This window comes from Mandrillus leucophaeus, unplaced genomic scaffold (genome assembly GCF_000951045.1).
Source record: "Mandrillus leucophaeus isolate KB7577 unplaced genomic scaffold, Mleu.le_1.0 Scaffold250, whole genome shotgun sequence".
NCBI lineage: Eukaryota > Metazoa > Chordata > Mammalia > Primates > Cercopithecidae > Mandrillus > Mandrillus leucophaeus.
This window is the reverse complement of record NW_012102588.1, coordinates 2,655,946-2,681,917: the sequence shown is the minus strand read 5'-3', so window position 1 is coordinate 2,681,917 and position 25,972 is coordinate 2,655,946. Positions and strand designations below refer to the sequence as shown.

The 25,972-nt window shown below is 36.9% G+C and overlaps 1 protein-coding gene across 1 annotated transcript in view; it reads right to left on the bottom strand.

Annotated features, from left to right (window-relative positions):
• Positions 1–25,612, bottom strand: part of ATP6V1C1 (ATPase, H+ transporting, lysosomal 42kDa, V1 subunit C1) — a 27,879-nt gene extending 2,267 nt beyond the window's left edge. Inside the window, exons 1-11 of the mRNA XM_011983500.1 lie at positions 25,442–25,612; positions 24,010–24,077; positions 18,106–18,191; positions 15,915–16,009; positions 14,241–14,332; positions 13,074–13,172; positions 11,115–11,183; positions 4,345–4,437; positions 4,165–4,258; positions 2,579–2,676; positions 952–1,078 (exon numbers count right to left, since the gene is read on the bottom strand). Of these exons, the coding sequence (XP_011838890.1) occupies positions 952–1,078; positions 2,579–2,676; positions 4,165–4,258; positions 4,345–4,437; positions 11,115–11,183; positions 13,074–13,172; positions 14,241–14,332; positions 15,915–16,009; positions 18,106–18,191; positions 24,010–24,077; positions 25,442–25,573 (1,053 nt within the window). The 5' untranslated portion in view covers positions 25,574–25,612. The remainder of the gene's footprint in view (positions 1–951; positions 1,079–2,578; positions 2,677–4,164; positions 4,259–4,344; positions 4,438–11,114; positions 11,184–13,073; positions 13,173–14,240; positions 14,333–15,914; positions 16,010–18,105; positions 18,192–24,009; positions 24,078–25,441) is intronic.
• Between the last annotated feature and the right edge of the window lie 360 nt (positions 25,613–25,972).

Here is a 25,972-nt window from a genome sequence, read left to right as displayed (position 1 = left end):
TGAGACAGAGTCTCCCTCTGTCACCCAGGCTGGAGTGCAGTGGCACAATCTTGGCTCACTGCAACCACCCCCACCCGGTTCAAGTGATTCTCCCGCCTCAGCCTCCCGAGTAGCTAGGACTACAGGTGCCCACCACCACACCCAGCTAATTATTGTATTTTTAGTAGAGAGGGGGTTTCACCACGTTGGCCAGGTTGGTCTCGAACTCCTGACTTCAGGTGATCCACCCACCTCAGCCTCCCAAAGTGCTGGGTTTACAGGCATGAGCTACCATGCCCGGCGGCCCACTACAATTTTAAACAGCAACAACAAAAAAACACGAGTAACTCTGTTTATATCTTCTTTTGTTTAAAAAATAACACTTTTGTTTAAAAGAAGATATAAACACATATATATATTTTTTGGTCTATTTTTTTTCTTTTTTCAGATGGGGTCTTGCTACGTTACCCAGGTTGGTCTCGAAGGCCTGGGCTCAAGTGATCCTCCTGCCTCAGCCTCCTGAGTTGCTGGGACTACCGGCATATGTCACCATGCCCAGATACGCCATTTTGCCATTTTAGAAAAATGAACCTACCTTGAAAATACTCATCTTTGACTCTCTCGCTTCTACCAAATAAAATTAAAATAACTGCTTATTTTCTTCCTCTCTGCAATTTATAGTTTTTATAAATAACTAGTATCACTGGTTTCCGTATTTCTGCAGCTATAAACATCTGATACACAGCAAGACAACTATCAGCTTGTAGAAATGCCAAGAAGCAAAACACAGCTATAATTAGTATAAAACAGGGTAAACGATGTAAATTACTATGTTCATGTAACAAATTGAGAACCTCAAAGTAATAAAAAATGATTAAGTATCATACTTACTCTCCCTTTTCTATCTTCTTTCAATCATTTTTTTCTGAAATTCACTTCAGTTCTTACTCTACTGGGCTAATATGTACTTACATCAATAATAGCTGCTGCACTGCTGTCTAGATGTTTATACAATTCATGTAATACTTCTCTCAGTTTCTTCAAAGTTTTCTTATTAGGCTGAAGTAGCATTGCTTGGAAGTTCACTGGCAAGCCATACCTTATAAAAAAGCAGAAATACAGTATGCAATACAAGCAAACATGTAAAGAGATTTTCTTTTCAAAGCAAATATTCTCATACTCTTTAATCATGGTTAACAGGGAGACAGTATCTCACTTTACTTTTACAAGTTCAACTAATATATATAGAAACTGAAACTAATATACACAAAAAACTTTAATATAAACAGAAACATAAAACTTTGGTACTCACTGTCCACTAGAAATCTCTAAGCCAATTGCTAGGAATTACTTCAATTACCGTTCCATTTTTTTTTTCTTTTGAGACGGATTCTCACTGTCGCCAGGCTGGAGTGCAGTGGTGCAATCTTGGCTCACTGCAATCTCCACCTCCTGGGTTCAAGCCATTCTCCTGCCTCAGCCTCCCGAGTACCTGGGATTACAGGCACGCACCACCATGCCCAGCTAATTTTTGTATTTTTAGTAGAGACGAGGTTTCACCATGTTAGCCAGCATGGTCCCAATCTCTTGACCTCATGATCCGCCCACCTTGGCCTCCCAAAGTGCTGGGATTACAGGCGTGAGCCACTGCACCCGGCTTACCATTCAATTTGTAAGGTAATATATGAATATCCTCAGGAAGTAATAATAAGTAAGGTCAGCAGATACTTTTATGGTAATAACATGAGGTTACCCACATCTACTTTGAAAATTTGAAAACATTTAAAAATAGTGAGCATAGTTACACATAAGTTTTGGGGTGTTTTTCTTTGTTTTTTCAGACGGAGTCTCACTCTGTTGCCCAGGCTGGAGTGCGGTGGTGCAATAATGCAGTGGTGCAATCTCGGCTCACTGCAACCTCCACCTCCCGGGTTCAAGTGATTCTCTGCCTCAGCCTCCCAAGTAACTGGCACTACAGGTGCCTGACACCACACCTGACTAATTTTTTTATATTTTTAGTAGAGATGGGGTTTCACCGTGTTAGCCAGGATGGTCTCAATCTCCTGACCTCGTGATCTGCCCTCCTCAGCCTCCCAAAGTGCTGGGATTACAGGCGTGAGCCACTGTGCCCGGCCAAGGTTCTGGGTTTCTAAGAACTATTTCTAATATGAGCAACCCATACATTGGATCAGAATGTGATGTTTTAAGTATCTCAAAATATAAAAATACTTTAGGTTAATATGAAATGATTCCAATAAGTCATCAGCATACTATGTGTCCAATGACATATAAAACATCTGAAAGATCTTCCTTTTAAACAAATATTGGTTAATATTTAATCTACTTTTAAGTACCTACACAAGAAAAAGAACCTGAGGGTATGGCAGCATAAATCTCTTTTTCTAAACTTGGTGCTAAAGAACAAGACTAATATGCATTGTATAAGCTGTATGATGATACTGACAACCTCTGTCTCATGATTGGCCCTTTGGTTTCTCCAAATCAATTTCCTATTGCTGGACTCTGTTATAATAAAGAGGTCCAATGTAAGGCATCTATGAACTCTTCAGTTCCAAGTTTGACAATTAACTTTCTTTACCTTAAAACAGACTCAACAAAAACCCGTAACGCTTTCACATGAATCCATGCAATAAATGCTTCACTAAAATTCACTTTCAGCCACCGCACAAGTGGTCCCTATAAAAAGAAAAAAAAAAAAATTACCACAAATTTGGTCTTAGAAATAGCAATTAGATAAATTTTTTTAAGTGACTACATATTAGGAATCTATAGAAGACTTAAGTCACATAATTCACTTTCTACATGTTTCACTATTATTCTCATTATCTCAGATATTTTACCTTAAATTAGATTAAAAGGTTAGCCACTACTGAGTGATCTCAACAGATGCTAAAATGCATTGAACCAATTCACTAACACAGAAAAAGGTATATATTTTAATAAAAGTAGTTAAACCAGTACAAAATATAGAAATGCCTTAGGTTTGAAAATCAAAATACAAAGATCTGAATTTACTACACAATACTCTAAAATATTTAATACATGTAAAATAAAATTCAACTTACAAACAACTTCATAACAAAGATAAACAGTTATGTAGGCAAATCATTTAACAGCCCTAGCTCTTAGTTTTCCCATCTGTAAACAAGGGAGTTGGTCTAGACATCTAAAATCTCTTTACATTCTAAATTATGTAGTGTAAGTTCTTTTTAAACTTCATATATTTAGGACGATTAAGCGGATTTTAAATACCTTCTCTCTCGATACTTAAAAGACATACATTAACAATTCAGCTAACACTTACTTGGATAACATTATTAGGCTCATTTGGATGTACCAAACAATTAATTTAAGCAAACAGGATAGCAAAACAAAGTGGAAATATCTATTCTATAGATATTTGGTCAAAATATCTATTCTATAAAAGGATTTTGGGTTTTCCCTAAAAAGCTGGTTATTTTGGACATTACTTGGAGGAATTAGTTTCCTCCTAGTTGAGATGATATGGCTTATAAAGTACCTGGAAATAATTTTCAGTATATCCCTTCATTTCCTCTCACATTATTAAGAGAAACACATTTTCACTCATGTTTCCCTTTCCAAACAAGCTTTTAGTCTTCACAGTAATCCCACACTTGAAGATGGCAAGAAAGTTAACACCATCTTTCATTTTCACAATTCCACCTGTTTCCCATTACACCTAGAACACACCAATTCTCCAATAATTTCAATACAAATTGCTTCAATAAAAGACTGAGGCATTGAACAAATCTGCCTCAAGAAAGTGACAAGTCTTACTGAAAAGAACTTTGTTACTTAACTAAAATCTCCCTTCACCTACAAGGACGTTAACCAGAATACTGCATTTAAAATTAATATCTGATATGGATTTAGGTGGAGTAATTTAAGTATGTATTTTAAGGTAACTATCCTATTCGATCTAAGACAGATGTAAGCTTTAGAAGAAAGCTTTCTTAGAATAGTTATCTCTAGAATAGTTAAGCTTTAGAGGAAATTCATTCTAATTATTCAATTAAAAAAAAAAAACTAAAATCAAATGTCTTAAAACCAAAGCAGATTTTTACTTTCTTTTAAATCAAAGGAAAGTAATACCACTTTTTCTTCTGCTTAATGTTGATAATACTAAATATTTGAAACACATACAAATTGTTTTTTCTTATCAGTAGAAAGCCTGTTCATTTCTTCTTTATCTGCTTTCATCTCCTCTTCGTTATACTGGAAGTCACGAACAATGAATCTAAATTTGGGGGGAAAAAACAAAATTGTTCATGTTGTATACAATTGATCTAACAAAGTAAATACACACAAAAATAATCATCTTACTTGTTTTCCCTGGCTTTGTGTCTGAAGTCATCAACTGCCTTCCTAAACAAGGTGACATTACACAGGTAACTGTCTTGGTCCTCTGAAAGAACACTATGGAAAAAAAAACAAAAGAAGTCCATTTAAAGATTTATATGTATTGCTGTCTTTCATATTAAGGGCAAAATTCAGAAACAGGTGGAAGAGAAAAGTAGGGTATAATAGCCCTTCCCAAATTACCTCAAAGCTTTTCAAACTGGATTGCCTCAAACACTGAAGACACTGAATGTTTATGATTTATTTTGCTAATGATACTTTTTTTCTTACTAACCAACAAAATTAGACATTAACTCCAGTAAAGCATCCAAACGCTAAGAACCACACTTTTCAACCAACATTAGCGCCAGGCTGCTTTGTTTCCAGTGTCTCCTTGATAAGCACACTTTTCTTTTCTGGAAACCTAATTCTTTCTTCCTTTCTCCAGGCCAACTCAGCCCCACTGAGGCCCAGCCTAGCCTCTCTGCATTGCCAGTACATCAAACCTTGGATCTTTCCTTTGCTCCCATGACATCTCTCAATCAAAAACTGACAGGCCAGGTGCAGTGGCTCATGCCTGTAATCCCAACACTTTGGGAGGCTGAGGTGGGTGATTGCTTGAGTTCAGGACTTTGAGACCAGCCTGGGCAACATGGCAAGACTGTGTCTGTACAAAAAATACAAAACCTAGCCAGGTTTGACGGTGCATGCCTGTAGTCCTAGCTACTCAGGAGGCTGAGGTGGGAGGATCACTGAAGCTGGGGAGGTTGAGGCTAAGTGAGCCAAGATTGTGCCACTGCACTCCAGCCTGGGTGACAGAGTGAGACTCTGTCAAAAAAAAAAAAAAAAAAAAAACCCAAAAACCTGATGAACACAACTGTCTAAATAATCTCTGAATAAATGTGCTTGTATGCATCCCATGGCTCCATTTTAGGCTTCAGAAGTCTGTGACCCAGTGAGGTCACAACTTCCATTCAGTCACAGCTCCATGGACATCACTGGAAAGACCTTTCTAGACACAACTGCCAGGAAATTTTAATGGTCATTTAAATCTGTAATACTTTGGGTGAAAGTCCACTGTTTGAAATGGGAATGGTATCGCTTGTGATAGTATGGCCCAAATTTGGCTTTCAGAATTTACCTACAGTGCCTCCTGTATAGAAGTCCTTACGCGAGGCCCACGAGGCTGCACGGGCAGCTGTTCCACAGGGATAACCTTGGGGCAGGGAATGTTACTGAGGGGAGTCTCTTCTCCTTTCTATGTTTCACATATTGGAGGTCTTCTAATGTTTAGTGTTTTTTAAACAGCTTTACTGAGATATAATCGTTATACAGAAAACTGTATGCATTTAATGTCTATAATCTGAAGTGTGGACATACGCATATACCCATGAAACCATCACCACAATCTAGACGATAAACATATCCCTCACTACCAAAAGGGTCCTGTGCCCTTTTGTTGGCTGTTTTCTTTGTTTTTTAATGTTTAGTTTTTACTTACAATGTGGTACTTCTGAAATCAGAAAAAGTAAATTTTACAAATTGGAGGAATGCTGGGGAATTTAAAGATACTGTATTAAAAAAATTTTTAAAGCAAGTGTAGTTTTTCCTGAAGCCTAAGAACCACCTGGTTAGCCAAGTAAATTCAGGAGGCAACTACAGTGTTTAATCACAGGATGGCTTTAAGTACTAAATCTACCCCACTTCTGGTCAGCCAGCCAGCAGGGGCACCTCCCTAGCAAATGACCAGCTGACAGCTCTGGGAGTACTGATCACTGTCATTGCTGACACGCAGAGAAAACGCAAGTACTCTGGATTTAGAACACTGAAACCTCCTGTTAGACTATATCTTCTCAAAATGATTACCCTTAGTTCTTGCTCCTGGTATCCATCAAACCCAATGAAGGGCAGCTACCAAGTGGACAGAGCTCGATTAAAAAAGCCGTTTAAGGATCTTCTGCTTTGCCAAGATTTACTCAGTGATGTGTGAACTGCTTGAGATCAAAACAAATCTAAATCTAACTTGCAGGCTATTTCAGAGCCACAAATAATGCTTCACCATTAGCATACTCATCTTTTAGTATCCAACACTTTGCTGTTTTGAAGACCCTTCCAAAAGTATTTGGTGCTTGACATGGCCCTGTGTCAATGAGCAGGTTACCTATTAAACAGGTTCCTAGCTATTGTGCAGAGATCTGGGACACAGCAAATTCCTATGGCTTACTCAAAGTCCTGATGGTGATAAAAGCCAAGATAAAACTTCCATCTCACCTTATAACTAAATCCTACTCTGCCACCTTATTACGAAAAATAAATAAAAGCCACTTGCTTTTTCTCTTTCCCCTAGGGAAAGGTATTTCTTAAAAACTGTATAAAAAAATAAACCACGAGTCCTTACTATAATGGACTTGTAGTCATTTAACATGTACTAAGACTCTGTAATGCAAGTGCTTGCTAGACATTACTATAAAACCAAGGCAGGCAGGCCACCACTTGAGGTCAGGAGTTCGAGACCAGCCTGGCCAACATAGTGAAACCTCATCTCTACTAAAAATATAAAAATTAGCTGAGTGTGGTAGCACATCCCAGCTACTTGGGAAGCTGAGGAAGGAGACTCACTTGAATCTGGGAGGCAGAGGTTGCGGTGAGCCGAGATCACGCCTCTGCACTCCAGCCTGGGTGGCAGAGAGAGACTGTGTCTCAAAAAAAAAAAAGAAAAGAAAAAATATATATATACACATATAAGGGTACAAGAAGGGGGTGTGTGTGTGTGTGTGTGTGTGTGTTGAGTGCAGGCAGTCAAAATAGGGAGGGACAAGCAGGGTTTTAGACAGGAAAGTAACACATTTGTATGTCACAAAGATGAAAACAGCAGCAATGTGGAGGACTGATGAGAAGAGAAAATACCGGAGAAAAGGAGACCAGTTAGGGTCAATTACCATGGTCCAGGCAAGGGATGAGGGAATCAGAGCTGGAGCAGTGGCAGTGGGTCTTGGGGGAGTGGGGAGAGTAGATTTAACCATGTGAAATTATGGATATTTGACCATTTTTTGACCTACAAAACAGCAATTTTTAATAGTTCAACCAAATACTATGGAAGGTGGAAATGCCACAACTGATTAGACTAATGCAGGCGGGGGGGTCTGTTGGGGAGCTGGGGTGCAAGGGTGAAGGAAGATTCCAAAATGACTATCACACTTGCGGTTTGGATCACTGGGCAGCTGTTGCTGCCATATACTTCAAGGCAACGAGAGAGTCTGAGTCTGAGATTGGGGTGTCAGTTACCTAGGAAATACCACATGGAGTGGTCCAGTAGGAACCCAGGTATGTGAGTTTGCAGGTAGGGGGAAAGCTGGCCACAGATAAAGATTTAGGAGTCCGAAAACTGCAGTTGAAGTAAGAGCCATGGGTGTGGTTGAAGGGATACTGACAGGAGAACAGACCATCTCCCTCAGAAACTCTGAAACATAGAGAAACTCCTGGACAGTGGCCAGTATCGTTTTTTCTGCACTTCTTAGCTAGGCTGTTCTGCTTCACTGGGGACTTCAGATCTCTCAACAAAAACTTCTGTGAAGCACCCATGAGTTTGTGATGTTGCTTCCAATGACAGAGAAAAGGCAAAAGTTAACTAGTGATCTGACTCAATCAGACTATTTTAATAAGCAAAAGTAGACAAAAAATCAAAAAATTTAAAAAAAGGAAAGTGGTAATTCTGAAAGGACAAGTGAAAAGCACCTCTTTCTGAACAGTGTTTCTACAAAAAAAAAAGCAGAACAGCAACCCAGCCTCCACTTCTTTGTCCACAGCCTTGACATGGCATTTATACACATTGCTGCATTTAGCCTCACAGTAACGGTAGTATTTCAAAACTGTCCAATCTTTGTAGAACATTTTACAAATAGTTATATTTTGTGAATTTTAAAATTCTTTCAGGTTTGAGGACAGTTAGAATAACAGATTGAAAAATATTAGATTGGATATTAGAGTGAATATTTTTCAATCGATTCTACCTCAGAATTCCACTTTCACCTTCACTACTCCCAACAATAATCACTCAAGTTATCATGCCAAAAAGTAATGTTACTACCATGATTAACTAACTTGTGTAAAGCACATAGAACAATGACTAGCTCATAGTAATTACTCAGAAATGCTGGGTGTGATAAACCAAAAATTCAGCATCAGGTCATAGAGATCTTTCCTAAATGGCAGACAAAATTCCAGGCTCACTCAAAAAAGCCTATTTGCCCCTACATTAACTGCACATACTCTTAATGGTGCTATTTGAGCTAGTGCTATGTGGTGTCTGACTAAATTTAAACAGGTAAGTTTTTGAGTCAGTGATTCCAAATGTACTTTGAACTGAGAAATAGGTAGAACAGATGTTTTCACTGAGCAAGGAAAGGCTGGGAGCTCTCAGAAGATTAGTGTGCACTTACAAGTCATTTGCAAACAAGTCTTGACTGCATTAAACTGTTCCCTGCCTGAAATTTGCCCTTTAAACTACTAAAGTGACTGTCCAAAGATCTAAATATCTGATGGAATATTTTTAAAGTCCTTCTATCAGAGTAAATCTGAGCTTACTTAATGAGCCTACACACCATCCCCCTGGACATCTGGGTTGGCGTATGTCCACCTCTGGAGGACATTCTGTGTGCACCGGGTCCTCATTCTCCTCCACCTGCCTCCTAGACACAGAGTCAATCTCTATGGCTCTAATGCCCTACAGATCTGTCAGTATCAACAGCCTAAGTGAGACACTAATATGAAGACATAACTGTAGTCTTCAGGTTACCACGTGAAGAATGAAGGTATTCCCCCAAATGAAAAAAAAAAAAAAATTCACAATGAGCACAAGTTTGTTGTTTAGTTCCTAAAAGATCAACATTTGTGAAAATACAGTAACATTATCTTGTATTTTGAATACTTCATCAAGCCTTAAAATATCTTCAAAATATATACAAGGAAGGGGCTATGCTCATTTATAGACAAAGAAAATGAGGCCAGAGAAGTTAAAAGACTTACCCCAGGTTACACAGCAAGTTGGTAGCAGAACTGAGGCAGGAGAATAGGGTCTGGAGGCAGGGAACCTAAGGTTGTTTCACCCCGATTTCCTAGAACTAAATTGAAAGGAAAACCCTAACTTTCCATGCCTAAGTAACAAAAGGACCAGAGGCTACTCCTTTTGACCTTTCCTGCATGGCAGATGGGAAATTCGCTGTCTGCAACAAATCAGACTGATTCCAGGCCAAGTCTTCATTTGCAGAGAAGTATAACTTTGTTACCTCCACCCTAGCTTCTGATTGGTTGCTTTCTGCAACCAATCAGATGTTTGCACAGGAGTGTGACCTTTGTAACTTCACTTCAGCCTCTGGTTGGCTGCTTTCTGCAACCAATGAGACTGACTGCAGGCTACCACTTCATTTACATGAGGTGAGCATGAAGTGGCCAATGGGAAACTTGTAGGAGTTATCCAGACCCAAGAAGATTCTGTATCCGGACTTGAGCCACTGCTCGGGTTCGCTCTTACACTGTGGAGTGTACTTTCTTCCATTTTTAATAAATCCCTGCTTTTGTTCTTTTGTTGCTTCATTCTTATTTTGCTTTGCTGGGCATTTTGTCCAATTCTTTGTTTAAAACACCAAGAACCTGGACAACCTGAAGTCACAACCCTACCGCTGACAGACCCTACGAGTGACAGATTCTACCAGTGATAGAACCAGCAATAGAACTCAGATCCCTGGGTCCAGGACTCTTTCCATTATACTAAGCTACTTCCCACATGACACAATGAAACTGGAAAAGAAAATATTTCATGGGCCTGACCTTACTAATTCCACTTCTTGACTACCTCCTATATCTTCCACCCTGCTGCCTCCCCTTGAAGCATATATGTATCTATAAGAATCCTTTGGGGTGGAGATACACTGTATTTATATTTTTTCAAAGAATGGGTGGAGATACACTGTATTTATATTTTCTCAAAGAATATCTAGTGTGGCAATGGCAGAACATGGAAAAATGACATGGAATAGTGTAAAAAGGGTACAGGACCTGGAGCTAAAAGATGTGAGTTCTAGCCCTAACTCTGCCATTGGACGCTTTACACAGCCATATGCCTCAGGGAACTATTTAAGCATTTTAACTTCTTCTTCCATGAGAATAAGAGTAATACCTGTCCATGCTTCTTCACAGACTTGTAAATTTCAAATTAGGCAATGCATGTTAAATCTATAAATTTAAAAAGTGTTTAATAAAAACAGGTTTGTTTTTTAAATAAAAGGAACATACAGATTGGGTAAAATCTAAGCTCAAAGTGATGGTGAACATCTGGAGATCAATACAGCAGTCCAGTAGCCATTCTGGTACACTTCCTTTGCCAAATAAAATGAGGAATTATAGACACATAGTAGGTATGCAATAGTGAATAAAGAATTTTCAAAAGGCAGCACAGTGAGGCAGAAAAAGACACCTAGGTTCTAGTTCTAGCCCTGCCACAAACGAGATGTGTGACCCTGGGCAAACTATTAATACCTCACCGGCCTCAAACTTCTAAGTCTATAAACAGGAGGTTGTCAAACAGACTGTGCCAAGTCCCTTCTAGGTCTAAAATTATTACAATTAGAGTTCACAGAACTCACTCATGAGGTTAATTTATCACAAAAGCAAGACAGCAAACATATTTCCTCAGCCAACATCCAAACTCTGAAAGGAATTCTAGGAACCAAATGGTTTTTACAAAAACTTCTACTTACTTGCTAGACCTTGGAACTACCATTTCGGCTAGTGTTTCATACTGCTTAATCCAGTCATTGTGGTTTAACCTGCAGGAAAGGTACAATACACATTGGAAAATAAAAACAAGTCCTATTTCCTGCCATATCAAGGAAGAGAAAAAATTATGTGACAAATAGGAAATCTGGCTATAGCAAGTATACTCCAACTCTATGTAACAAAAAAAAATTCAGGTTTCCTACTGAGAATGAATTTCCAATACACTGAGTAATGCAGGAAATACAGATCACCACCCTACCTCCAGTAACTATTGCAAAAGAGGCACATCCTAGAACTATGTTTGACAAGGAAGAAAAGCACAGTATAGATTGTAAATTATTTTCAAGCTGCATAGTTCATACGTATAGTGCCTCATTTTTAAAAAATGGTCATGCTAAAATCACTATCACTCCTGCTCAGTGGCAGTTATGAAGGACTGAAAAAAACTGTATTTATGGAAAGCACAGAGTACCCTGAGGTAGTAAGTAAATGAAGTGACAGTAAACTACGTTGCCACAAAGTATTGTGCAACAACCACCTCTAGAGGCCACTGGCTTCCCGGGGTGTGGGGAGAGACAACTATGTTTGAGATTGAAAACAAATAATTATAGTGTTTATAGGCCAGGATAGAGAATAATTCATCATGTAAGATGTCTTAGGTCCTATGTTTCAATTACAAGGTACAGAAAACCATAAAAATTTCTGGTTTTGACCTCGAGTTTTAAATAAAGGTTGAATGAGTCAAATATTTTATCTGGGCAAAAGTTATTTTCCTACATAGTATAAAAAAGCACAGATACATAGAATTTGTTATAAATAATCAGTGTTTCAGTGTAGCAGAGGGGAGTTATGTAACTAGAACACAAAATAAAACTTCTGGAGTGAAATCCTCAGATTTAAGGCCTTCTCCCTCTGCAAAGAAAAATCCAAAAGGTAGCATACTGCAATAAAGGGGAAAAAATGCAGAACTGAGACAATATTGTAGCCACTGCAAATTCCACGGAGGCATCATTTTCTAGTACTCCCAATCTCTGAACCAGACAAAAATGCAGAGCACAGCAAGGAAGTCTTCATGCAATGATACTCTGAAAAAGACCCAAACCTCCCACCTGAGTTCGGATCCCCCAAACATTCCCTGATAGCAAGACTTCAGTGTAAGTCAAAAGTGAAACCATTAATAGTGCTATACAGACATGCACAGAGTCCAGGTCTTCCTACAAGTACCCAAAGGTTTCACTTCATTTCATTCAAGATTAACTATGATCAAATATTAAATAACACAGAAAGCCTAATCCTAAGGAGATATCAAAGGTTGTCTAGTCCAGTGGTTAGCAAACTATGCGCATAGCCAAGCCTGTTTTGTAAATAAAGTTTTATTCAAACAGCCACATCCATTTGTTTATATATCATCTATGGCAACTTAAGCTATAACCACAAAGTTGACACAGTGGAGTAGTTGTGACAGAGATCACATTGTTTACAAAGCCTACAATACTTACTATCTAGCCCTTCATAGAAAAAAAAATTGCTAATCTCTGCTCTAATCCATTCTTTGTGTCTTACAGTGCTTAATTCATCCTAACCAGTCATAAAGAATTTTTTGGGAAAAAATGCAAAGACCTTCCTATTTTGAGAAATCTAAAATCTGTATTTGTTAAACAATCAATAATTTAGCATTACTTAATGTTTGAATGAGCCAACTCTACCAAGCTGCTAAATTTGATTTGGAAACTCAATTTATAATTGAAGTCTCCATTGCTAGGTTATGATCTAATTTCTACTTTATGTGCCACATGAGCAAATGCTGATTGACTGAATGAATGGCAAGGTTATATTCCTTTTACGCTTGGATTTTATGGAAAACTTCAAACTACAATACTAGATACTAACATTTTTCTTGTATTTTAACAAGTAAAACCTTTTGTAATAGAAAGACTTACTTGGGAACTACTACCAGTAATGTGACGAGATACTCTGAATCAAGAACAAAGTCATCCTTCTTCACAATTTCTGCTAGACTTCTAGTTAGCAAACTTCCTCTGAGGAATTAAAAAAAAAATCATTAGGCTGATAATTATGTGCTTCTGTAACACAAGTAAAGAAACAGCAGGCTAATCATTTTTCACATATACTATATATACATGGAGAGGGATTAGTCTTAGTTAAGAGTTTTACTTTGTAAGGAGTCATCATTTAGCTGAATATATCCTACCCTGGCAACCAAGGAAATATCTTCTATCAAAATTTGCCTCTAGTGTTTTGTGTTTGCTTTAATTATTATAACTCAGCTCTTCTCTTGCCTACATATATAATATCTTGACTGGAAAAGTGCTATCTACTCATTAGATATCAATTAAAGTCTATTCTATCATATAATTATGAAATTATGTCATCTAAGCACAACACCTTCAGTGTTCTTCCCTCACTTGGGTATTATTTGATACCAGGCAATTTTGGTAGCTAACCCAATAATTAACTCTTTCAAATCAGTCTTCATTTGCCTTCCAGTAATCACTTTGCTATAATAAATATGTCTTGCCCTGTTTGTATCACTCATAGTATCCAACCAACTTTCCCTCTAGGATATGAAGGCACAACTTGAATACTTTCATGCTTAAAGCTACACTTGTAGTAGTCATAGTATGAGGGGATCAACCAAAACAATTCAGTCCTGTTTTTAAAAACCTAATGAGTGAAAAACCTAAACTCTGAAAACAGATAAGAGAATGATTGTTACATCATAAAAGGATTATTCTATAGTTAAGCGATAGGTAATTACTATGCAGTTAAACTATGATTTCATTTAAAACAATTAATTTTAGACTATTTTTCAGTGAAATATCAAATGGATAAAGGGATAAGCCAGGACCCAGTTCACAAGTATTATTTATAAAACAAGTATAATAAATCAGCCTCACATCTGTTTTGACTAGTCTGAATTCTATAAACTTATCTTAGTGAGCTTTTCTCCATGAAGTAAAAGAAATACCATTTTGATTACAGAAACAACATAAACTGAAACTAACTAAATCCCAAAAATATCTCCTTCGGTGTATGCTAGTGTGCTTCCCGAGTTCTTAATACTCAAATATACTTGATCTGCTTACGCATTCTTTCGTTCCAAATTCTGAAGATTTCCTTTCAGGTTATTGTATGCAGATGCTCGAGATTTCAGGTCATTATCAATCTGAGTTACTCCCTTCGAAAAAAAAGAAGAAAAATAGACAAAATTTTCCTAAATCTGCCTCTACTAATACTAACAAAGTAGCTAAACTTTAACTTCTACAAAAAAACTCACTAGTTTCTAGTGTAAGAATATTCTATTATTTTAAAAGCATGACTTTAGGAGATCATTTAAAAAACAGTCTACTTCATTTTTAATATAATTTCCACATAAATCTTTTCTACTAAAAATAATGTTTTAGTCCACACGTATTTTAATTATTATTATATTACTTCTTAAACCATGGAAATGGAATCTAGGCTACTGGGTTTGGAGATTACTAATTACAAGGCTTCAATTCACAAGACTGAAGGATATTTTCCAAAATAAACTAAATTACATGAAGACTTTTAATTATTGCAAACATCACTATTATATAGAATATTTTTCTATGAAATTAAAATTATAGTTGCATCTATTCATAAATGTTACAAAAGCTGCTTTTTCAAATGAATACTAAACTAACTACATAGGGAGAAAATGTGAAGTTAACAATATTTGAAGAACTGACTTTAACACAGTTCTAGCATTATTAGCTGTGTAGCATGAGGGTAAGTCACTTCACGTCTCTAAGCCTGCTTCCCTATCTACAGCAGCATCAGGGAGCAAATGATCTAATCCTTAAGGATCCAGAAAACAAGGCTCAGTCACAGTAAGAACACCACTTTATATTATCAAATAATGTAAATAATAGTTTCTTAAACTATAGTCATCAAATTCTATGATGACTTTAGTTGAAATCTTTGATAGTCTATTTATTTACATTTAACTATGTAACACACTGTACAACTAAAGTTATTGGGAGCAAAGGAAAGTCTGTTCAATAATTTAAACTACACTTCTTGCCCCAGCCAGATCAATAAGAATGCTGGCAAACAATTAACAGGCCCTTGTCTATTTTTCTCATTATAGTTGCTGTTAAGACTTTTATTCCACAAACAGATCTTGGGGGAAAAAACAGACTTTTACATTTCTTCTCAAGTTCAAGGATTTCTCAATATAAAAGGAGCTCTTGGTGAGTTCATGCATCGGCTTCAAGGTCCATGTACTCGCTGAAACTACATAAAATTATGTGGCACATGAATAGGGGAATTTTTCCAGGCAGAGGATCAAAACTAAATAGTCGGAAGGGGTGAGAGAACCCATAGGGTTTAATGTTTGAACAAGTACACTATGCACACAAACATACTTCAGTGACCACTATCACCTACCTGAATGACTAAGAAATCTTAATAGACTCCAATTTCCTATTCTACACAATCTCAGGTACCCTTAAAATTTGTATAAATAATACAGAATTTTCACACTTTCTTAAACACTGTTGATGTAATATTCAAGTTAATTACATAACTAAGTATACAACTTAGATAATCTACACATGAAAGTGTTATACTTTTAACACCTTTTAATGTCTAAAGTTGTAGTAAGGATACCCTCTATCTGTGACATATAACTAAGTTACCTTATCAAAACCTAAAAAGTATTTCATAGTGAAATTATAAAATAAGCAAAGCCACTATAAATCAATGTGTCCTACTTGTCTCAAGTATTATCTTACCTTGGCAATTATTTCAGAAATATTTTTCAGGGACTGCTTGATTGGATATTTGGCCATGTCCCACTGGAACCTTGTTATATAAGTAACCAAGTCCACTGAAATAAGGGAATAAACTAATTACTGAAGAGAAGCAACAGAATTGTTCAGTTTTTTACACAGCAATATATTTTAACGCTGAAATCGGCATTGAGGAAATCAGCAAAGATGTCATTTCTGAAGAATCCTGATTAAATGTGAACTATATTAAGTAACATGGATTAATCAAAATTTCTACCTTGTAATCTCTTCTTCTTACTCAAAATTTAATACAAATTAAGATGCTCCTTCTAATTTGATTACTTTAAAAATGAAATATGTACATATTCCTAATATGCTTCATACGTAGGAGAGACACACAAAGATTAAGAAACTACTTCAAATTGCCTCCTCAATAAGTAGAATTTCACAAAAGTATGTTCTTTCTTTGATAACTTACCCAAGCAAACTGAAAATAAACTTGTCTGTTAAAACCATGTGATGACTGTTTCCAGGAGTTCACATTTTAACAATTTTCAAAACATGGACCCTTTCACTTTCAAATGGCAAGAATAAAACATGTAGAGCTAAAAAAATACTCAACAACTTATTCCTTGGAAGTTTAGTAATCAAAGTGACTTCACCCCAACGGGATCAAGGACAGAGAAACCAAATGGCAATTACGGCAGCACTCACTGACAAAAGTAATTCATATAAAAATACCTTTCTCTTCTCAATATCTCCTTACATAATACCAGTGAGTCAACAACACAGATGGTATTTCCGAAAGCAATTCTATCTAGATGCACTGCCCCTCTTGGTCAACCACCATTCCACCTACTAGACTGACTGCCCTAGTTCATAAAATACACAGAAGATCAGTAAAGACAACACAAATTAACTTATTAATATCTAACTTACCTTCTGTTCTTTCTCAAAACACAAATTAACAGACACAGTAAACAATGAGATCAGAATTACTTTGATAACAAAGAGCAAGAATAAGTTACTACATTTTTAACTGATTAAATATTTATTGAGCAGCTATTATTTGCAAGAAGAAATGAGATTTCAGGAACACTGGATTTAAAATATAGTAACCTTATCAGAGTAGGCGATCCCGTAGAGAATGAAAGGAAAGCGTTATTTCCTTCCTTTTTTTTTTTTTTTTTTAAGAGACAGGGTCTTGCTCTGTCACCCAGGCTAGAGTACAGAGGTACAATCATAGCTCACTGCAGCCTTGAACTCCTGAGCTCAAGCAATCCCCTCTCCTCAACCTCCTGACTAGCTGAGACTATGGGCACACGCCACTACATCCAGGTAATCTTTTTCTTTTTCTTTCTTTCTTTTTGTTTGGGTTTTTTAGAGACAGGCTCTCCCTATGTTGCCCAGGCTTGTCTTGAACTCCTGCACTCAAGTGATACTCCCGCCACAGCCTCCCAATATGCTGGGATTACAGGCGTGAGCCACCATGCCCAGCTCATTATTTCCTATTATAATGACATATCGCTAAAGATGGGTTTAATTTTAAATGAAGTAAAATGCTAAAATGACATTTCATAAGAAAATAAATGCAAGTACAAGTGAAAACAATGGGGTCAGAATCATCTTTATAAAGTCATTACTACATAGAGCAAACTCTATATAAATACTAGCTTCTATCTACAGAGAAGTAAGTAAGCTATTTTATGGGTATTAAGTAAAGAAATGCCAAAATCATATTGGGGGGAGGCACTATTCTGCAATAAAACTAATAATTTCCATTCTAAGGCTTTAATAGCTATATACTATGAAATACAAAAACCTACATAAGACAGCAGGTATTCAACTGGAACAATGCTGAGATATACAACTTGGAAACTTGTAAATGAGTGAACAAATAGGTCCTGGAAAGAACTAAGGCAAATCTTTACAATATTGCTCTTGCAGGGGACTTGGCATCATATCATAAGCCATATTATATATTATGTAAGACTGTCTTCTACTAGATTATGTTTCAGGGAACAGGATGTACCTGGAAGTATCACCAAATTCAGTAATGATAATTGTACTTTAATGGCTTTCTATTGTATTTAGTGTCCTTTTCTATAGACTTTTTTACATTACTTTTTGTTTCTGTAGCTTAGTTATTCACTTTATATGAGTTAATAATGATCAATCATGAGCATTAGCTTACCTCCATTAGCCAACAGATTCTCTTGAACTTTGTCTTTACTATCTTCCAATACATCAGCCATGTATTGAGCCACTTTCTTAACCACTCTGAGGAGGAAAAAAAATTAACCATTTTAAGGAAAAAGATCTAAATTGCATTCTATATGATGAACATACTATATAAAGACATGAGTTTGGCTATGTATGTTCCCATTATACCTATCCATATAATATACAATAAATGGATTTTACCTTATAATGTTTTAAGGATAAAATGGACCAAGATTTTGTTACATGCGAAAGTCAACTGAGTAACTGTAGAGTTTTAAGGAGACTACATGCAGTGTGTCTACTAGTCTAGAAAGAAAGTGGTGGGAAGCTAGTGAGAAACAGTCTGTAAAGAGGCATATATTTATACGCCAAAAACTGGACAATGCAAGGACCAAGAACAAAGGAGGCGGCCGAGAACTAGCACTCACCATGTTCCTGCGACATACAAGACACTGTGGTTTCCCTTAGGAAAAAAGGGATCTTACAGGCAAGAGAACGTAAGCAATAGTCATGATGAAAAATTAGGTCCTACATTATTAATTAATTGTTTATTGAGCATCTACTATCGACAAGGAGCTATGCTATAGAGGAAGCCATAATGCCAAAACTATTAGGTTGGTGCAAAAGTAATTGTGGTTCTGCCCATTACTTTAGAAACAAAAAAATGGCAAAAACTATATTACTTTTGCACCAACCTAAATCAAGGCACCTACATATGACCTTGTCAATTCTTTCATTTATAAGACACTGAGGTATAAAAGAATAAGTGACTTATCCAAAGTCACAAGACCAGTTAATGTCAAAGACGTGACTAGAAACACATTGTCCCGACTTTGGAGTCCAGTGTTCTCTTCCTCATTCCATGTCTGCCTCTAGGCCCTGGGTGGGATTCAGAATCACACAAGACAAAATCACTACCTTTACACATTGCTTAAAATCTCATTGGAAAGATACAAAAATATATAAATTACTAAATATAAAACAATCTGAGGTCAGTGCCAGCTGAGATTGCCAGGTTGCAGACAGAGAGAGATAAAGGGAAAAGGGATCACTTGCAGCTACCGTAGTCAAGAAAGCCCAAAGGCTCATGAGCAGGGCAATGAAGGACAGAAATGGTTTTACAAGGATGATTACCTGGGAAGAAAGCATATTCTTGCCATGGGGCACAATGTGAGTCAAGATAAGAGCTGGAAAAGCAGTAGGCATCCAGAGAATGCTGAGGAGTCCAGACTGATGGGAGCCGCAGCCTGAGAAGTAGGGAGGGGAGCTTAGGCTAGGAAAGCAGGATGCCAGATTGCAGATATATAGCCTCTGAAGCCACACTCTAGACAGGGACGTAACACAGTTGAAACAGGGCTCAGGACAAGTATTTTGATGACTATATGCTCAACAGCTAGGAGGGGAAACTGGAAGACAAATTAAGAAATTCCTGTAACGGTTTTTTTTTTTCTTAAAAAAGAGTATGTGTGTGTGTGTACAGATATATGTGTACAAAAATATATATTTTTAAGAGAGAGTCTCGCTCTGTTGCCCATGTTGGAGTGCAGTGGTGCCATTATAGTGCATTGCAGCTTTGAACATCTGGGCTCAAATGATCCTCTTGCCTTGGCCCCTCGAGCAGGAGGGATTACAGGTATGAGCCACAGAGCGTGGCTTGTTGACAGTTTAAACAATGGCCCAGGAAAGGTGATAGAAGAGCTAAATTTAAATGACAATCCTATGCTGAGTGGTCTCAAACCTAAAAATTAGAACAATTTCAGAAATAATGATGTAAGTCATAAGTCTTCAACATGTTTAACTTGAGGTTTGTACACACATTTGCCTATGTCTCCAAAATTCACCCATTCCTTCAAGAGGGACAAATCATTCTCATAAAATTTGACAAGCATCTTGTAAACAGAACCATTTGCTATGAACATTCTAAAATGTTGCATGTTCACCCATAGAAGTACTTTAGAGTGTAGAATCATCTGGTGTCAAATTTATAAACTTAACGTCGCATAACCCAGAACTTCGAGATCTCCCTAAGCCTATTTACAAGAGGATCTGTGTCAATGTACAAACTGTCACCTCAAAAATATCTGCTCCAATGATTACATTTTTAAGAAAGTATAAACTATGATTTACCACATATACCATATTCTACAATGTTTGGACTTTAACACTTGGAGCATTTAAGTCATTAAGCTATCATCTGTCAATACTCCCCAAGTCTAACAACAACAAGATTTTTAAATTCTTCATATCTTTCAGGAGGACTGAAGAAGATGTGCTTGTGGAACAATGCAGAAAAGAACAGCTGACTTCAGAACACTGCACAGGTAACTTTAAATTCTACTCACCAAACTAACTACATTTGCCCGTAATTCTTTTCAGATTCCTTCCCTAAAAACTCTGAGCCAGCTGGGCACAGTGACTCATGCCTGTAATCTCAGCACTTTGGGAGGCTGAGGTGGGAGGATCACTCGAGGCCAAGAGTTTGAGACCAGCCTGGACAACATAGCGAGACCCTGTCTCCACAAAAATAAAAATAAAAATATTAGCTGGGTGTGGTGGTGCAAGCCTATAGTCTTAGCTACTCAGGAAACTGAGGTAAAAGGATTGCTCGAGCCCAGGAGTTCAAGGATGCAATGAGCTATGATTGCACCACTGCACTCCAGCCTGGGTGACACCAAGAACCTGTCTCTAAAAAAATAAATAAAATTTAAAATCTGGGCAAACTTTAAATTATATTCAGGACATCCCATTAACAATTTAAAGAAAGAACTATAAAGCCATCAAGGTGACTGACATGGGTACAAATAAATGTTAATAATTATATTCTCGGGGCCTCCTTTCTCAGTGTCTCTTTGGTTGTCATAACTTGTAACTCTAATGAGGTAGATGAGACCTCAGGGAAGACTCACTCCAGTGATGACAACTAAAAAAAAAAGTTCCCTCAAATTCTTTTCTCAATTAAAAATGTGTAAGCAAGAAACCAAGAGACTATTCTTTCCATCAGTTTGTGCTTTGAGTGTATCATAATTATTTCCATTATATGTATAATAATTCATAATACTCATTTGCTCTATATGAATATATGGAATTACAATCCTAAAAGTTGCTTTTCCTTTCATCTTCTCTTTTCCATTCTAATGACCAAGTGTCTGGTCCCAGTTGAGCTTTTACTATCTCTTAACTAATCTACTGTGAAACTGTCTGCTAAGTGGCCTTCTTGATTCCAATATTAAAGACCATCAATACATCCTTAGATCTGTTTACTTCCTCACTACATGGTGTTATGTTAAAAGATCTCTCTCTCTGCAACCCTGACCTCAGTCTCTATTGCCACAGCGTCGCTTTGAGGTGGTTCTATCAATTCAGAAAAGCATTTTAACAGCAGAAATGAGAAAATCTTCCATATAGATTTCACAAAAAAATTTCCTCCTATCCAAGCCTATTATTCCCTTAAAGCTTCTATCGAATGTACATTTCTAAGATTCTCCAAATTCTGTATTTTACAAATTACACCTATGTATCTAAACTCTAAGATAAAAGCTTTGTATCCCCAGAGGTGAAGGAACTGTAGATTGATTCTGCCAACTAATCAAAAAGCAGCTATCAAACAGCCTATAACCATTTTCAGCTCAAATACACATGTACCTGAATTTCAAAAGTAATAAAAACTGCAGTTTAGAAAAATTCTTCCAACTGACTTTTGAAGACGAAAGCATAGCCATCTTCAAATAAATGGAGTAATATCCCATGTTCATGGATCAAAGACAATAATGTTAGGATGATACCATTCCCCAAATTGATACATAGATTCAACACTATCCTTATCAAAATTCCAGCTGACTTATATTCAGAAATTTGACACTGTGATCCTAAAATTCATACAAAAAGACAAAGAACCCAGAATAGCCAATCTTGAAAAAAAAAAAAAAGTTGGAGAATTCATACTTTCTGATTTTAAAACTTACTACAAAGCTACAATAATCAAGACAATGTGGTACTGGCATAGGAGAGAAACATAGATCAATGAAACAGAACTGAGAGTCCAGAAATAAACCCTCATATTACGTTCAATTGATTTTCAGTAAGGGTTCCAGGACAATTCAGTGGGAAAAAACAGTCTTTTCAACAAATGGTGCTGGGACAACTAGATATTCACATTCAAAAGAATCAAGTTGGACCCTTACCTCACAACATACATAAAACTTAACTCAAAATGAATCAAAGACCTCAATGTGAAAGCTAAAACTGTAAATCTCTTAGAAGAAAACATAGACATAAAACGATATGACCCTGGATTAGACAATGGTGTCTTAGACACAATGCCACAAACACAAGCAACAAAAGAAAAAAATAAATTGGACTTCATCAAAATTTAAAACTTTCATGTTTCACAGGACAAAATCAAGAAAATGAAGACATGGCCAGGCACGGCGGCTTATGCCTGTAATCCCAGTACTTTGGGAGGCTGAGGCAGGTGCATCATGTCAGGAGTTCGAGACCAGCCTGTCCAACATGGTGAAACCCCATCTCTACTAAAAATACGAAACTAAGCTGTGCGTTGTGGCAGGCACCTGTAATCTCAGCTACTCGGGAGGCTGACGCAGGAGAATCGTTTGAACCCAGGAGGCGGAGGCTGCAGTGAGCCGAGATCTCGCCACTGCACTCCAACCTGGTTGACAGAGCGAGACTCTGTCTCGAGAAAAAAAAAAGAAAATGAAGACAATTCACAGAATAAGAGACAATATTTTCAAGTTATATCTGATAGGGGATTTATATCTAGCATATTCTGTATAAAGAACTCTTACAATTCAATAACAAAAAGACAAGCCAATTAAAAATGGGCAAAGGATCTGAACAGACATTTCTCCAAGGAAGAAAAACAAATGGCCAAAAGGCACATGAAAAGATACTCAACACATCACATCACATCAGCCAACAGGGAAATGCAAATTTTTTAAAATGAGGTATTATCTCATACCCCCTGGGATGGCTATAATCAAAAAGACAAATAGTAACAAGTGCTGACAAGGATGTAGAGAAATGAGAATCTTCATATACCGCTGGCAGGAATATTAAATGGTGCAGCCACTCTGGGAAACAGTTTGTCAGTTCCTCAAAAAGTGAAACATAGAGTTACCATTTGACCCAGAAATTCCACTCTTACGTACAAACCCAAGAAAAATGAAGATATTTAAGAATACAAACTTGTACACAAATGTGCACAGTGGCATTATTCTTATAAGCCAAAAAGTGGAAGCAAAAGAAATGCCCATCAACTGATGAATGGATTAATGTGGTAAGTGTGTGTACACATATATAGTGGAATATTATTTAGTAATAAAAAGAAATGAAATACTGATACATGCAACAGCTTGGATAAACTTCAAAACATTATGCTAAGCAAAAGAAGACAGTCACAAAAGACCATGTATTGTATTCCATTTACAAGAAATGTCCAGACCAAGCAAATCTATAGTGGCAGAACAATTTGTGGGTGGTGGGGACAGGAAGTGACTGCTCATGGGAATAGGAATAGAGGATGATGAAATATTTAAAATTGACTGTGGCAATGGTTACGCAAGTCTGAATACACTAAGAATCATTGAATTGTACACCTGTAAAGGTGAAATGCACGGCATGTAAACTATATCCCAACAAAGATAGTAAAAAGAGAATCAGCATTTCATATTTCAAACAGGTGCATTTTATAGTATGTAAATTGTACCTTCATAAAATTGATATACAAAAGGAAAAAAGTCATTGTTTTCTAAAACCATTCCAGTAAGCAGAGTACACATGTGATAATAAACGCAGTGTCCACGGAGCCTGATAACAGTGTCTCCCATTTTGCTCTACTCCATGCATGTAAGTACATTACCCTTCTACAAATGCATCCAGTTTAGCCAGTTCATCTGACAAGCCAACCAAGACATCCAGCGTGCCAACCTAAAAGGAAAATATATTCTGTTATTTAGCCGGCATCCTTTTTTAAAGAATACACGCTGATACATCTTGACTTAAAGTTCTTGCGAATCTTAAATTCTCCCTATTTTATTTCATAATGTGTAAGTATGTTAAAAGATGTTTGCCAGACATTTCAAAGCTATTTATATGTACAAGATAATCCTTTAATTCATGGGTACAAGCACCACTTAAGACTTGAAGACTCCTCAAAGACAGGTCTGTGCTTGTACTATTCAATGACACTGGATCATCTGAAATCTCAGTTTACAACACAGGCTCTCGAGTAGGAGGTCCACAGATGTGTGCAAGAGGGACTGTAATTAAATTGGCATGCAGAACTGTGCACGGTGAGTACGTTTTGGAGGAAACGTCCTGTCTCAAAGGTATCCGTAACTCCAAAAATACTAAGAATTGGTCATTTTATTGTATTTATTTATTTATTTATTTATATTTTTGAGACGGAGTCTCGCTCTGTCACCCAGGCTGGAGTGTGGTGATCTTGGCTCACTGCAACCTCCGCCTCCTGGATTCAAGCGATTCTTCTGCCTCAGCCTCCCAAGTAGCTGGGATTACAGGCGCCTGCCACCACACCTGGCTAATTTTTGTATTTTCAGTAGAGACTGGGTTTCACCATGTTGGCCAGGCTGGTCTCAAAATCCTGACCTCAGGAGATCCGCTTACCTCAGTCTCCCAAAAGTGCTGGGTTTATAGGCCCCACTGCACCCCACCAAGAATCAGTCATTTTAAATATTTCTTAAATGAATGTTGCCTACAACTCCCTCATTCAGTTAACTAGCAAAATGTCAGTATCATGATCTTTTCCATTCTTTACAAATGTTCCATCAACTGATTACTGGATACCTGCTTCACTTTGATGTTGCTAGATTACGAATCTTTAATACAGTAAATCTTAAATAGATTAACCAGATTAAATAACTGGGTTAGATTTGTCAAGTATGATTAAGTAGGTGCTATGGTAACACATTTACAATGTAAGAATCAGTGTAACATAAATTTATTAACAACTTCACTATGATATTTAAGAATATATACTACTAAGAGTTTTAATTTCTGAAAATGGTATTTGTGAATGTAATACATCAAACATTTTCATAAGATTTTTCATTGCAATTTAGAAGAGCACAAAAAGCCTAAGTAGAGAGATGTTATTTCAATTTGGTAGTTTACTTCTAGTATTTCAAAGAAGATACATTGTAAATCATGCCAATGGCTGGAGAGGAGGTTTTCTTTGGAAGGAACCTGGGTATCTCATTTCCACTAACAGAGAGAACTCGCCCTCCCCTGGATGATGAACTCATATGCAATTCTGCACAGTGCAGCTTCACCTTTAAGTCAGGAATATTGAACTTGGAAGTCACAGCAAGATTATTGTTCTTTGAAGTTGCCGCATGCAATTTCTCCCATGTTTGCTGACAGGTTTTCTCCCCAGGAGCAGATATAAGCCAGAACTCAGTCATGTTTGTTACTGGGTATTTCCTCAAAAATCAAGAGAGATTCTGAAATGTAAAACAAAACAAAAGAAATACATTTAAAATCATTTGTTTCTAAAGTCTTTCAGAGTCATAGGAGACGTTGTAACATATAACCTGTTTCAAAACTAATCTAATATTGGCATATGATCTCCAGCAAAGTGAAATTTACCTACCTCAAAGTAAATCTATATAAATGGTGAAAAAAAATGATTTATTTATGATATCAGGAAAGTGAGGTGATAAAAACCTAGTATGTGAAGTACCTACTTTTTTTCATTATAAAACATTCTTAATGGGAGTTAGTCAAGAAGTGAGATTACCCAAAATACCAGCCACCAATAGTTTCCTTCAACCAAAAAGGTGGAGAGTTACAAATTTATAGGT